The sequence below is a fragment of the Crocodylus porosus genome, unplaced genomic scaffold, assembly GCF_001723895.1.
Source record: "Crocodylus porosus isolate Cpor-Errol unplaced genomic scaffold, CroPor_comp1, whole genome shotgun sequence".
In the NCBI taxonomy this organism is placed as follows: domain Eukaryota; kingdom Metazoa; phylum Chordata; order Crocodylia; family Crocodylidae; genus Crocodylus; species Crocodylus porosus.
The window spans coordinates 29026443-29041502 of record NW_017728931.1 but is presented as its reverse complement, the minus strand read 5'-3'; the positions used below and the strand labels follow the sequence as shown (position 1 = coordinate 29041502).

At 44.1% G+C, this 15060-nt stretch overlaps 1 protein-coding gene across 8 annotated transcripts in view; it reads left to right on the top strand.

Moving 5' to 3' along the window:
• PLEKHA5 (pleckstrin homology domain containing A5) overlaps positions 1-1764 on the top strand; it is a 259545-nt gene extending 257781 nt beyond the window's left edge. For 3 of the 8 annotated variants that reach the window (XM_019544475.1, XM_019544478.1, XM_019544473.1), the window contains one exon: positions 144-772. In XM_019544475.1, coding sequence (XP_019400020.1) covers positions 144-207 — 64 coding nt within the window. In that variant the 3' untranslated portion in view covers positions 208-772. Of the gene's footprint in view, positions 1-139; positions 773-869 lie in introns of those variants that run through there. The other 5 variants (XM_019544474.1, XM_019544472.1, XM_019544480.1 and 2 more) reach the window with 3 other exon arrangements.
• The last annotated feature ends 13296 nt before the right edge of the window (positions 1765-15060 follow it).

Below are 15060 nucleotides of genomic sequence, written 5' to 3'. Positions count from 1 at the left end.
TACAGGAAGGGAGTCTCTTATTCAATGTAGGAACTCTGTTGCTCAGTAGAATTCAGTTTGTTGGGCAAGAAATATGTATCAGTAGAGATAATTTCTAAGTTGAGTGTTAGTATAGCTGAGTGTTTTGGTTTTTTTTAAGGCAGCATCTGGAAAATGCATGATGCAGATGATGAAGTAATACCTATATATAGTTTTTACAGACAGTAAAGTGATACTCCTGGCATGATGGAAGTAGAATCTGACATAGGAAAACTGCAATATAAGATATCCTGGAACTAAGGAAAGAGAACTCATTGAGAAGGCTACTTTCTGTGCCATGGCTCTGATATCATAGAGACATATTTCTGGATCTCTATCAATAGCATATTGTTACATTTTAAGCACATGGATAAAAAGTTTAATGGAGTGATGATAAAATTTATATAGTACCTTTCATCCCTGAGTTCTTTAAATCCTTTACTAAATAACTGTCAGCAGCAACTGGAAATGCATTACCTCTGGATGGGAATACATCCCACATGCACTACAGCACAGCAAATGAAGAATACTGTATCCTGTTTCTCGTCTGCCCTTAGGTGAAACATTCAGGGACTTTGCTATTGCTGTTTATTTTATGTGGAAGGCAGTCTAATATAGTGATAAATAATGCATAGCAGTATAAAACTCTTAGATAGTTCTTCATACAAAAATGTGTTTGATTCAGTTCATTGCCTCAAAACAGCCTTAATGCATCAAGAAAAAGGTTTCAGAAATAGTTTGATTTTCTGAGATGCCACAGTGAGCTCAGAAACTTCTAATCCCAAGAATTACTTTATACATTATTCTAGTTTTGGTAAAATAAAGTAACTAACTCCATGTCTGTCTTTCAGCTGTAACAGCTTCTATTGAAACAATTCATGGCTGAGATGTATGGACGTGTGGAAATGTAAGAAGATATTGTACAGTATATTTTAAATCTATGAAATTCATAGTTCTGATGCTTTTGACTGCAGAGCATCATTTTATCACCTCCTGGAAAATGTTTATTCCAAGACAGCTTTAATGGCCCATATGTACACTCAACAATCTGAAGATTGTTCTTCTGATACCAGCTTGCTGCTATGATTTCCATGCACATAAGTAAAGGTTCTTGTAAATGTGCGGTCCACTGTCAGAACCTTAGCTGACGTTTTACAAAATTGAATTTTTGGTTAATTATGGTATCATTTAAGTTTTAATTTTTGCTTCTTTTAGGTACCTACAGAATCAGTTACTTTTGCATATTGCCACTAAACCTTGTTTTACAGTTTCTAGACACTACAATATATTGTTTTAACTTTTAATTTGTAAATTTTTTATATAAAAAAAAAAAATATATATATATATATATATTTAAAATGTGCCATTTTTATTATTGCTGAGTAAAGTATGTCCTGTTTCTGCTGTAATTATTTCTCAGTCAGGTTGCAACGTCAGCAGTTACTGCCACACTGTTGTCAACATATACACGAATGTTAGTGCTTAATTTTTCTTAATTAAATGAAGTTGTAGGTATTTTGAGGTACTGGGCTTTTACGTGGTTGGAGTAGGGTGTGTACAGCAATAAGCAGGTTTTCAATCCAGTACTTAGTTTGTGTACAAATGTAATTATGTTCATTGTGTATATATTATACAATGAGCACATACAATGTAAGTATAAGAAGCCACTTACTATTGTTCAAATGCAAATGTTCATATCTCATTTCTTTTATATCATGTTAAATAAATGTTGATGTTCTTAAGGAATCGTATGCACAGTATTTTTTCCAGCCTATAGATATCACACAGTGCACTCAGTTTCTTTGTGTGAGGAATTCAGTGTTTTGTGTTGCAGTAGAGATACCACCTACCAGATAGAGTAACACATGACAGATTCTTAAGGGGTCCAGTCTCTGTTGGCAGGACCAGTGCCCACAGCACAGAGCAAAGAACAACCTCACAACTGGGAACTCAGAGTATGCAGGTTTAGCTCCTGTTTTCCAAGACTTCCTGGATGACCTTGGAAAAATCACTTAATCACTTTATGCCTCAGTTCCCCATCTGCTTATATAGAAAGAGATAATTGCCTCATAGGGTTACTATGAGAATTAATGTAGTAATGTTTGCAATGGTGATGAATGCACTGCATGATAGGGATGAGAAAAGGAATGAGACGATTCCTCAGGTCTGTGATATCTGCAGAATATCTTCCTGAACACATTTGTCACGTGTGTCATCTTACACACATTACAGGCTGCACTCCTCCATTTCCCACTGCTGTCTGAGCTAATGTGAGTAGAAACAAGGTTTTTAGAAAAGTTTGATGGGAAAAGGTGGTAACGAAAATCTTTGGGACCTAGACTGTCAACAATCTGAAACCTTTTAAAAAGTTTAAGCAAGGATCGTATATTTCAGTGCATCCAGCATATATTTTCAGTGCATTACAAAACCTAGTCCTGGAAATTTTGGGGCTTCCGTAATTTTTTCTTTTTGTCACATGATGGGTATCCCAGTTAGATTGCTCCTGAGTTTCTGATAAGTTGATCCATCCTCAGTAAACACACCAAGGTACAGCAATCGGTGTCATTGATGCCTCAGGCCAGCTTCAGCACTACTCGTGGGATACCAGAAGACTTCCGTGTAAACCAAATAAGCAGAGAGTCTTTACGATTTTGAAGAGTGCTTTAAGTAGGCTGTAGAGTTGGAGAAAGATGCCATGAGATGACAAGCTGAGGGAACACATTTCACACTTGTAAACAGGCATTCAGGGGCCTGAGCTTGCTTGCCAGTGATCATGGAGCTTTCCCTTCTCCTTTCAGCAGTGGTCCGAAGTGCCCTGTTTGCCTGTCCAGATGAGTAGAGCTGGCAAAAAGTGTTACGTTCACAGCACTGTTAATTGAATGTCTGCATTCAGTCACAGTTCTAGAATACTTCTGACTGAGCTAGCACAGGATTACTTATTTTATCAATTCTAACACTTCTCAATCCTGACTAGTACAAGTCATCACATACAGAATAAAAGTTAGATCAGCTTTCAGGCCTATGCCATTCTTTGCCTTGCTGTGAAGAAAGGAAACTAGAAAGCCAAATGGGTGAAGAGCTGGGCAGTAGCCAAGGAACAAGTATGATTAATAATCTGGAACAATTTTAAGTTTTATCTACGTGTATTTTGCCAGTATAACTATGCCTACATGCTGTCAATGCACATGCAGCTTTTTTTCTGGTTTAATTGTTATCTACATTTGGACTTCTGTTGGTACACCAATGTCAGCAAAAAAATCACCCCCAAGAAACATTGTTAGGCTTGCAAAATTTAAGCATACACTGGACCTTGACTTCCTTTGGCATTTACAGAGATTTGAGGGTGCTATTGGGTACTTCAAACTATATTGTTATAGTGTAAAGGGAAAATCAGTTGCAGCTGCTTCTCTCCTGCCTCATCACCATTTCTCTCAACTGCACTTACCTTTTAACTCCCATTCCAGCATCATGCTTTCAAAATATAAACATCTGAATCCTGATATTGTCCATCTACTTTAAGCCTGTGCCTAGGGTTGGAGGGGGCGGGGGGAGTTGTATTTCTGATTCACTGCTTTATTGCTGCTACACTGACATTTGCATGTTTTAGAGTGTGGACTTTTCTTTTCCCCCTCAAGAGCAGAGCCCTTAGGAATAATATGTCGCATGCTCTACAGATGTGCATGCTCTTCAAAACCAATTACATCTCCTTATGTCTGGAGCTTTTGTTCACCATTTTCATTGTTGCAAGAAGACTAGTGAATTAGATCTTTTCAGATTCCTGAACAGACTAATGTTACCATAAAAGTTGTCATTCGTGTCTCATGAGTTTCTTGTGAGACTGGATATGGGCCTGTTCAGAGCAGAGAGACCATTCAAAGGCTGAAACCCAACTCTTGATATCAGCATTATGATTAAGGGAGAGGGAACAGTTCTCTATTCAAAATTATGTTAAGATGGAAAAAAAAAACCTACCTGATTTGTGAAGGAACCTGACAAATACTCAGAGATTAATTTTTCAGGCAGTCAAAACTGTTTGCTTTTATCTAACTGTTTTGCATTAAATTGAAAGTGAATTGTAAATTATTTCGGGCCTACTAGATGTAAAAATAAGGGTTATATAAAAAAAAAAAAATAGCACTTATTCCTCTGTCTAGCATGTCATTCTCATCCCAGGTGATCTGGAATTAAATGAAATTCTAGGAGGGCTGTGGTGTAGGGGAAGATACTGATTGATTCGGGAGCCTAAACTGGATGATACAACTTTTTTTCCTCCTGCATTTTTTATTACACAATGAAAGAGAGAGAGACCTTTCTTGCTTTGATAAACTGAATTGTAGAGCATAAAGTAAAAGGAATCAAATTTGTAAGACTCAGATGAGGACTCTAAGAACCAGATAATCATGGATTTCCTTTACAGATAACATAATTGGGTATCCTGTTTATACAAAGGCAATCCAAGGGGGTGCAGTGCGGTGGTGTGATTGCACCCCCATTCCACTGTTTAGTAGGCCTGTGCGAATAGAGAAGTATTCCATTTGGATGCACATTTGGCAGATTCAGAGGACAGTGATTCGATTTGGATCACTGTCCTGAATTGATTTGCCCAAATCAGCTTTGGAAGATTTGGTGCTGATTCGGAGACGTTCGGCGACTTGGATCGGCTGGGGAGAGGCAGGCACAGCCGAGCAGCTGCAGGTTCTCCTGTGGCTCCTTTGACCGTCTGCCTCTCCCCAGACAGGGGAAGCCATGGGTAAAACCCCCATGGCTACCCTGCCCAGCCTCATCCCGCACCCAGCCCCAGCTTCCTGACACTTAAAAAAACAAAACAAAAAAAAACCAAACTGGCAGTAGCGCTGGCTGTGTGGGCACAGCCCCCACTTCCTGATCTTCTGTCCAGCCCCCACCCCTGATGGCTGCCCTGCCCCATCCCAGCAAGTTAAAAAAATAAAACAGCCCCGCACTCACTGGCTCTGGCAGCAGCGATTTGCGCCTCTGAGGGCTCCTGCCCAGCAGGGATGGGGTGGGGGGGGAGCGTTACTTGGGGAGGGGGGCACAGCAGTGCTGGGAGCAGTAGCTCAGCCCTGCTGCTGCTTGCCCCCTTCAGCCTGGAGCAAGCCACACCCACAATCTCCCCCCCGCCCCGGCTGGGCAAGTGGAGCCCCCACTCCCAGCGCTAATGTGCCCCCTTGTCCTGGCTGGGCAGCTTGTCCCAGCCCCAAGCCCTCCCTCCCCCAACCCCAACAGACTTACCAGCTGGAGGCAGCTGTCAGCTGCCTGTTTAGTCTATGGCCAAATCCCTGAAGTGGCTGAATCTTGTCTGATTTTTTTTTTTTTCTTAATTGATTCGGATGCTTTGGATCAATTCGGAGCTTTTACTTGGCCTTCTGATTCGATTTAGAGATTCAGTCCCTGAATCAGGCCAAATCCTCTCCAAATCAAATCTGCTACTGAAGCTTCGCACAGCTCTACTGTTCAGCACATTGAGCTCTCCAGATTGTGTAGCTTCCTCCACCCCATCAAGCGGGGGAAGGCTGGGCAGGGACTAAGCACAGGAATGAGACCAGTCTGCCACCACTACTGTCTCTAGCCAAGTCTGGCACCCCACACAGCTACTCCCCACAGTCCCTGGATGGAGGAGGGCAGAAACAGACTTGGAGCTGCCTCTGTGCAGGTCAGCTATAAAAAGTGGTGGTAGATGGATCCCCTGTTCCTGTGACTGATCTCTGCCCAGCTGCTTCTGGGTATATTTCCACCAGCCTGGTAGCTCCAGCTGTACCTTGCCCCCATCCCTCCCCTGGTTTGAGCTTTGTTTCTTCTGCCCAGACTCCAGAAGCAGAAGGGATCCAGGATCGCAGGGAAGTGGAGCAACCAGCATGTCTTCCAACTCCAGGCTGAGCAGTTTCCAGCACCTGGTGAAGCAGCTCCAGCTACAGGAGTACATGGCCCAAATCAAGGTGGTTGTAGTGGGTGGGAAGCTCAGGGTGCTGAGAATCAGGGTTTGCAGCCAGCCCTGTGGTACTGGTAGCACTGCTGCAGCCCCCTTTTCAAAAGCTAATATTCGTCTGTGTGTTTTCTCCAGGGCTGGATTCTGTGACGTGGAATTTGTAACATTATTCTGGGCAGTCTCACAGATGACCACATGGATGCTCCATTAAGTAGCAGAATGGCCCTCATTTCAAAAGAATGCATTTTAAATTGACTGACCTTGACAAGGTCGTCAGTTCCTGGTGTTAACGAGGGAGGATTTTGAACTGTTTAGACAAATAATCCCAAAGAAAAGCTGGTTTCCCTCTTTCCTAAAAACATTCCACACCCGATAAAATATCTAGTTATTTTGTGAGGCCGTGAGGAAGGCTGCTATAAAGTACAACTGAAAAGACCAGTCCCTGAAGAAAGTAACCATCTGGCCCAGAGTGAAGATTAAAAAGAGCTTGTTTCTAAATTCCACATGGGCGCAGCTTTTCCCCACCCAGTCCAGATGTGTCATGTTACTTGTGGGCTGAAGAAGATGGGTCATTTCAAGCAGCATAATTCTCCATTGTAGTTTAAGCCAGACAGAATAACATGTAAGGCTCTAGGTTTCTTCATCCTGAATTGCACTGACCAGACTAGGGACATAGATGGATCCAGGATTGCAGCAATAGGGGTGCAGCCACACATGTGCAGTGAGCTCTCTCTGCTGCTCATGTGCATCACAGCGGAAGGGTATGTGGCTGCAGCCCCTCTGTTTGCCAATGAGCCCTCAGCAACTCCTGCTGGCGCTCCACATGTACTGTAACCTCTAAGCATGGGGTCTGCCCAGAGCCCCTTCTTTCAAGCAGCTCTGCAGCCTGCTGCTCTTTGCTCTTCCTTTCCTCCCTCCCCCCCGCTGAATTCAGCAGCAGCAGGGAACCTCCGAAGCTGTTGGCTGCTTGTCATCTCCTTTTCTTTGCTGAATTCAGGGCACTGGGGGAGGAGGGAGGTGAAGAGCAAGGAGCAGCAGGCTAAAAGCAGGGACTCTGGGCAGAGCACATGTCGACCAGCAGTGAGTTCACAGAGCTTGCTGCATGTGCAAAGCTCTGGTAGGAGCTGCGCTAAACTGCTGGTGAGCCCAGAAAGCTCACCACACGTGCTGGGGGTGCCCTGGGCTTGATCCAGACCAGGGGGTTCTTGACAATCTGGATCCAGGCCAGGGCACAAGGCATGGTCAAAGTTGTGGATCAGGCCTAGAGCGTGCAGCAATGGCAATGGCTCCAGTTCCAACTCATAGCATGCAGGGGTGGCTTCAACCTCCAGCACATGTCCTGTGCTGGAGCCAAAGCTGATTCCTCTGCATGCCCCGTGCCATGGCAGCACCTCCAGCTGTGGCTTCAGCAGGGGGCACATGGCAGGGGCCAGTAGCCAGGGAGATGAAGCAGCCAGGGCAACCTACAAAGTAGCTAGAAAATGACTGGGCTTTCAGGATGTCAGCCCTCATTCTCCTGTTGCCAATCCCCATGTCCACAGAGGCCTGAGGATCCTGGATTCTGCAGCAAGCCAGGCTGTTGCTGGCACCCTCAACTTCTGGTGGACTGCTGCTAGCCCTGCAGGCCAGATGCTGCTTGGCAGTCCCATACTAAACTGTTTTTGGTGTTAAAGGCTAGGGACAGACATTCAAAAAGCCGGAGTCTGAATTGATTCGACCTTTGCAGGTGAGTCTCACCCGCCTAGGCTGAACCAGTTTGCAACAGGACAAATGTTCTCTCTGGACTGAGGCAATGTAGGCACATGCCAGCAGTTGCTAAGGACGGGAGCCGGGTGGGGGACGCTAGTGTGTGCCCTCAGTTGCAGCTGGGCAGGGCGGCGGTGGTGGGGGGGGGGGGGGGGGGGAGACACAGCCAGTCCAGGCTGAACTGGCCAGAGAGGGGTATAATTCCCTCCTCCCTTTCCCACCAGCAGGGACCTGAGCTGCATCTGCCAGCCACTCCCCCCCCTGCTGCTGTAGCAAGAGGGCAACATGGCCCCTGAGGCAGAGGAGGACAGGGAGAAGAGTTAGACTCCCCGCTACCCCCACGGGCAGTCAAGTCTGCCTGCCCTTGCCGCCACACTCCCACCCCTGGAATAGGCCTTCTGCTGTCCCCTCCACCAGGCAACAGAGGGAGGAGGAATAACCCCTGTTCCTGCCCCCGCCACCCCAGGGGGTCCTGCCAGCCACCGTCTAGCCATGCCCCTGCCTTGCCACTGCCCTTGTTGGGGGCAGCAGCCTGTTCCAAAGTGGGGGGGCACCAGCCCCTTCCCAGCAGGGGCATTGTGCTACAGGACTGGCAGAGCTGCAATGGTCTGCACACAGCAGCGCTGGGGTCCAGAGTGGCCCCGAGCCCTGCAAGCCCCCAGCAGCACCACAGTTCTCCACAGCAGCTCTGCCGGCCCCACAGAGTGGCCCATGCTGAAAAGGGGCTTGCAATCCAGGAAGACGTAACGGGCTCCTGCGCATCACAGCCCCTCGCTGCTTGATGCTTCAGTCGCAGGTGGGACAGCAGTTGCTGCAGAATTGCTCTGTGCTTGGGGCAAGCCCCCTCCTGGCAAGAGGGGGCTTATTTAGCTGCTGGCCCCGAGCACAGGCGAAGCGGTGGCTGCGGTTGGGCCAGGCAGACCCCACTGCAGTGCCAGTGGCTGAATAAGCCCTCTCCTGCTAGGAGGGGACTTGCCCTGAGCACAGCAAGGTCCCTGGCACTGCAGTGCAACCATCACTTGGCCTGTGCTCGGGGCCAGCAGCTGAATAAGCCCCCTGTTGCTGGTAGGGTGCTTGTCCCAAGCACAGACTGAGCTGTTGGGGGCCAGGCCCTGCCCCTGCCGGGCAGCTGGAGCAGTGAGTGACCGTGATGGGCAGCAACCTAAGAAAAGCAGAACTACTCTGAGTACTGTGCTCTGGTCCTTAAAATGACAAAATAGTGAGAAGTGGCATAGGAGAACATTGGGTTGGGAAGGAAATACTGTGTCTCTGCAACATGCTCTCTTATCGCAACTCACTAGCCCACAGAGACAACTTGAAATCAGTGTGCAGATTCCCAGGCTGAAACTAAGGCAGCTAGAGCCTCAGCATTGCCAGAAAATTGAGACCAAAGTAGATCAAACTGAGCATCTAAAAGCAATGGTGGTATATGCAAACATGGGTTGAAGTGACTTGTCCAGAGCAGGACAGAAAGTTGCACAGACCTAGAAAAACATGCGAAGACCATGATGCACAGCCCTTGGCTCCTCGCCCATGCTGCTGCTTACTTCATGGATAAACAGACTTCCCTACAAATCTAAACTCCCAGAACTCGCATATTTGTTTTCAGCAGATGCGAACCCACAAATTAGAGGCTTAGACATGTTATCAACAGAATGATTTGTCTCTTGTGTTTGTCTCAAAGTGGTTACATTGAAAAGAAAAGTGGGAGCCACAATCATTTGGTAACTCTTAACTCATAACAGGTTGCCACGTTGTGGTGTGAATTTCTGTTCTGTCTAGACACTGATTTATTAGGCAGTTAAATGTTTGTTAAATGTTTTGTGCAATTTCCTCTCTCTCCTGTTGAGAGACTTCCCTTAGTCAACAAGTATAGGGAAGAGACGTTCACTGCCTTTATGCCCTTTCTTGTCTCATGCCAATGATTGCCTGTTTTGGAAAATGCTATTAGTGGATTTTGTTTGTATATTTGTCTGTTCAATGCAACTGGTTTAATTGCTCAGAATTGCCAGAAGAGTGGCTCCTGACGCTACAGGTATCTGTATCAGAAATGTTTACTTATCTAAAGTTTGCAAGCCTTGGACATCTAAACTGCCTTAGTTCCACCGAAGGGTAGAGCAAACCCCGAGGAGGTTGCCCTGGCTGCCTACAGCACAAATCATGGTTTCTTAAGTTAGAGTAGTTGGTTGAAAGGTTTGGCGTTGACTGTTTCAGAACAAGGGAGAAAAATTGTTTTCCTACAGCTGCCTTCCCTTCTTATTTCTACTTGTCAAATGTATCATAACAACTGCTTCTGGGTATTATGTCTGCAAATAATAAGTGGTGCTGTAGAGGCACAGTTGCAAACAGACCTTGGATGATATGTGTGGGGCTGGCAGCAGCAGTGAGCGCGAAGCCATTAGAGAGCTAAGGAATCAGCTTCTTATGCCCATTAAGCAAATTGTGCCAGGGAAGGGGAATTGGTTAGTACACAGATGAATTAGGGCACTGGGAAGAAACATGTCTGGTCACATAATTTAAACCTTTGGGGGACTTTTTGGAGAGGAAAAACTTACTGCAAAATTTTATTTTCCAAGTCATTCAAGAATCACTTTCACTTTGGTCAAAGCTTTAGGACATGAAGGACAGAAAGCCCTCTTGATTATGTTTTTTTCCTTACTAGAATCTTATGAATGACTGTAGCATCTCTGCAGATTAGCCGCAAATAGCCTTGCTTTGAATCAGACATAGTTAAGTGGTCTGCAAGGGTCCCCATAGATTTTGCTAGTGCGTACCTGATTTTACCTACAGCACCGCTTGCTATTGCATTCCTGGGTTTCTCTCTGTACTTCAGCAGCACCAATTGTTTTCATGCTCATTAATGCAGAAAATTGAGTGTTTCCAGGCACTAAACTCAGCAACCTGAAGTCTGTGACCTCTTGAGAAAGTAAAACTCTAAATGACAGGAAAGTGATTGTACAAAGAACCAAATTATAGATAGAGCCTCAGCATGCAACAGATTTGTAACAAATTCTTTGTCCAGCCATAGGTACTGTCTTTGTATTTGTCTGAATGCAGCAGCCTTAAGATAGTCAGAGGGTCCCTTCTCATTACACTGTGGGAATCTGCTGTTCATTTACTAGGCTCCCAATGAACTGGAACTATGCTTGGAAACTCCTGGCAGCAATCAATATAAATGCTACAGGAAGTTTTCTCACACACCTCCCTTCTGCTGCTTGCTGCTTTCAACAGGCACAACAGAATCACTAGTGTGCGCCATAAAAGTAGAATTATTACCTGTTGGCTCTGCTGACACAAAAGCAACTAATCCAAGCTAATTTCCAGTTCCTGCACTGGAAAGATTAGTTGTGTTAGAAGCTGAAGCAGAAGATGAAGGGCATACACGCTATAAGTCCAAGTTCAAGTCCTCAACCGGAAGGACCCCCTAAAGAACAGTTAGCAGCAGCTGCTGCTGCTGCTACTTTCCCGCTTTAGTTTTTCTCCCCTTGCCTCTCTCCCTGTGCTTTTGTCCTCGTGGCGTGGCTACTATTGTGTAGTAGTTTTAAGGAATGAAAGCAAATGACTGCTGATGGGTGACATGATAGAACTTTATATGGGAACGCAGATCTGTTCCAATGCTGGATGGTAGCCTGACAAAGCCAACGGACATAACACAATAGGTTAAGAACGATTGTTAGGCATGAGCATAAATGTCAGACAAAGGAAATCATGTGATATACAATTAGCAGCATAGATAAAAATGTTTAATCGTGAATCAAAATAAATGTAAGGGCTGTCAAACAGCCTGAGTTGGGAGGTAATTGCATGAGTTTTAATCCATCCAGGGGTGTAATGAGCCATAACTGACGTGTCATTTTGAAGGGTTTTGGAAAAACATTTGGTATCCTGTTTGCTCTGGTTGTAAGTGAATCTGAGTACTGAGCATGTGCAGGAAGTCTGGAATTACAAACTTGCCTGAACTTTTCACTGGGGACATTAGCATGCATGTACAGCAGCCTGTATGTAAATGAAGTTATCTTGGCTGTTTTATATGTGTGTTTTCAGGATAAGAGATAATACTATTGTGTTAGCTAATTACCTGCAGAAAAAAATATTAGAGATTTTTTAGTCTTAGACAATATTTGTATTAACCTTTTTTCTTTTTTTTTTAAACCAAACCGAATTTTTTTTTTCTTTTCATAATGTATTATCAAATATTAAAGAATTTACCCTGCTACCTTAATCAAAAAGGGAATCCTATACCTCAGTGAGACTTTACATGGATGGTCTCCTTTGCCAGGATTGCAGCCAAATTTGGAATAAATTCCACAGCTCTCCTGTGATGCAAATATAGGAATTGCTTCCCCCCGCACTGAGGCAGCCAGCTTTGAGATGTAATGCTGTAACTGTTTAACAGGCCGCAGCAGCAGTGTGTAACAACTGAGGACACGAAGTAAAGAACTGTTATGTTATCAAATTGGAATCATAGGACAAATTTAAGTCAGTAAAATTAATTTTCCTGAAATCAAATTTGACCAAGACAAACAGGGTTAATGTTCTTGTAACAGACACCAATTCAGTGAGAAACAAAACTTTGACTTGAATGGGACAATGCATGTGTTTAAAGTTAAGCCTGTGCTGAAATGGGGCCATGGGAAAGGTAGCAGACTTTCTCTTACGTCCCATCTGAAATGCAGCATTGGTGGTCCTTAATACAGTCTGGAGGTAAATGAGAAAACTAGCTTTCAGATGCTTTGTTTTAATGTATGTGCAATTTGTGAATCAACATGTATTGTCTATTGATGTTATTTCAGAATTATACCTTTTACATTTAATTGTGTTATTCATCCTGGCATTTTTCCTTTTAATTTTTGGGATATGATGCTAATAAAATCCATAGTGAGAGTAAGTTGTCAGTACAATGTTCATGTATGCTAAATAGTTAGCAAATAAATATAGCAATGTGCAAAAAAGGAATGTTAGAAATCCTTAGATCAAGTAAAGTGATTATTCCCCTCTATTCTGCATTGGTGAGGCCACATCTGGAGTACTGTGTTCTGTTTTGGGCTTCCCACTACAGAAAGCATGTGAACAAACTAGAGAGAGTCCAGCACAGGACAATGAAAATCATTCAGGGGCTGGGGCACATGACTTCTGTGGAGAAGCTGAGGGAACTGGGAAGAGAAGACTGAAGAGGGGATTTAATAGCAGCCTTTAATTACCTGAAGGATGGTTACAAAGAGGATGGAGCTGGACTACTCCCAGTGGTGGCAGATGACAGAACAAGAAGCAATGGTCTCAAGTTGTAGCAAGGGAAGGTTAGGTTGGATATTGGGAAAAACACTCTCACTAGGAGGGTGGTGAAGCACTGGATCAGGTTACCTAGAGAGGTGGTGGAATCTCCACCCCTGGAGATTTTTAAGGCCTGGCTTGACAAAGCACTGACTGGAGTGATCTAGTTGGGGATGGTCCTGCTTTGAGCAGGAGGTTGGACTAGATGCTCTCCTAAGGTCCCTTCCAATCCTTAGTTTTCTATGATTCTATGAAAATAGGCCATGGTGTCACAAGGCAAGAAGATAAAAACTAAAAATCTGAACATACTGAGGAAATGATAGATCCTCTCTAAACGTGCGTTAGAACAAAAATAAATGGTCAGTCATTCCAGAATGGTGCACTCAAATTTGCTTGAAAATAAAACGGGGGAAAAATGGGATTCCTATATTTATACAGCCACTTTTTCAATCAGCCACTTTACTAGACCCTTACTTAGTAAATTAGGCAATGAAGATGAAGGAAAGACGGATATGAATTACAAGGCTGCAGAACGTGTGTGCAAGTTGCCAATGCCTATGAGGCCACAAGGTACAGCTGAGGACCAGAGAAGTCATGGCCTAAAACATACTGGAGGCAAAAACCATCTTTCTGGGAAAGAAGTAGGGCAGAAGTAGATGGCAGTTTTCGCATTGAATCCTGCTGTATTAAAAGGTAACTTGTCGATGCTTGAAGTACGCTTACTACATAATACATCCCTGGCTATTGTACCCCTCAGACGGGCGCAGCATATATCAAATGTTCCTCTGAGCTTAGTCTCAGCAGAATTTCTGCAGGCTAAGCAAGTTTGTAGGAATAATTGGGTTACAATAAGATGTGTCTAAAAATAAACCTTTTGCACCCTGCTCCAGAGCTCATTATAGGAAAAATGTCTTCTATTTTATCTGGATTGAAATTGAAATGACTTAAGCAGCATTGCACCAGATGTAACAAGTTTCTGATTTTGAGCAGCCTGGCTAGAAATCCAGATGAGAAGATCATGGTCTTGATACATACTTTAGCTTGCATTTAAAGATTAACTGCTCGCATTGTTTCTGATACTGGGGACAGACTAATACGTGCTTAGTAATAACCTACCATAGCAAATTTTCATACCCTGTTTTAAAAAGTGCTGCAGGTTATTTTTAGGCACTGAACTGTCTAGTAAAAGAAGTGCTGAAGCGTATCAGTTACTAGGAGACAGATGTAAGTGTGTCAGTAGGCAAAAATTATTGGAATGTACCACGGATTTTTTAATTTTGGGCCTGAGACAAGATACTTAAGGAGAAAGGGATGAATGGTATAAAAAATTATTGTTAACAATGTTATTGGCTGTACTGAGAATACCGGGAAACAGCTTTCTCTCAGAGAGTTACAAAGCACTGGTTACACCTTAAATGTCCTTGTACAATAGGTCCCATTACACCCATTGTACATATAGGTACACTGATGCATAGAGAGATTAAATGACTTGTATGAGCCTGTACACAGGAGCCTGAGTCAGTCAATGGACTGGTAACAGATTTTGGGTATTAAAGTGGCTGTTTTGCTGTGCTTCAGAGGCTTAGCACAGAACTTGCAAGTAGTGTGGGGGATGCACTGGCTGCTTTGTAGTGAGGTAGTGATTTTCTCACCTTTCCAATCCTGTATCTTTGAGTAGAGGTGATATCTTTTATTAGACCAACTGAGTAATTGAAAAAAAATTCTTAGCAAGCTTTCGGGCATTGTCACCCTTCCTTCAGACATAGGGAGTCTCTGCTGGTCTAAGACCCTGAGCACCTGAGATTCTGAGCCTGAAACTCTGAGCGCTTTGAGTACCTGATGCTTCCTGTCAATGGGTGGGTGCAGACATTACACCTAATGCGCTTTAAGCATGCAGAAACCACTTTACGGCTGTAACAGAACAGACATTAGTTAATGGCATATAAAGCACTTTAAGAATGGTGGACTGGATCCCATTTGAAGTTAAGCATGGATGAATGTGTACTAACCTAACGTGCTTTCTGTTAGGGTGCTTTATCGAACGTGTGTGCCAGATCCCATCGAAAGTTGATATACAGCAT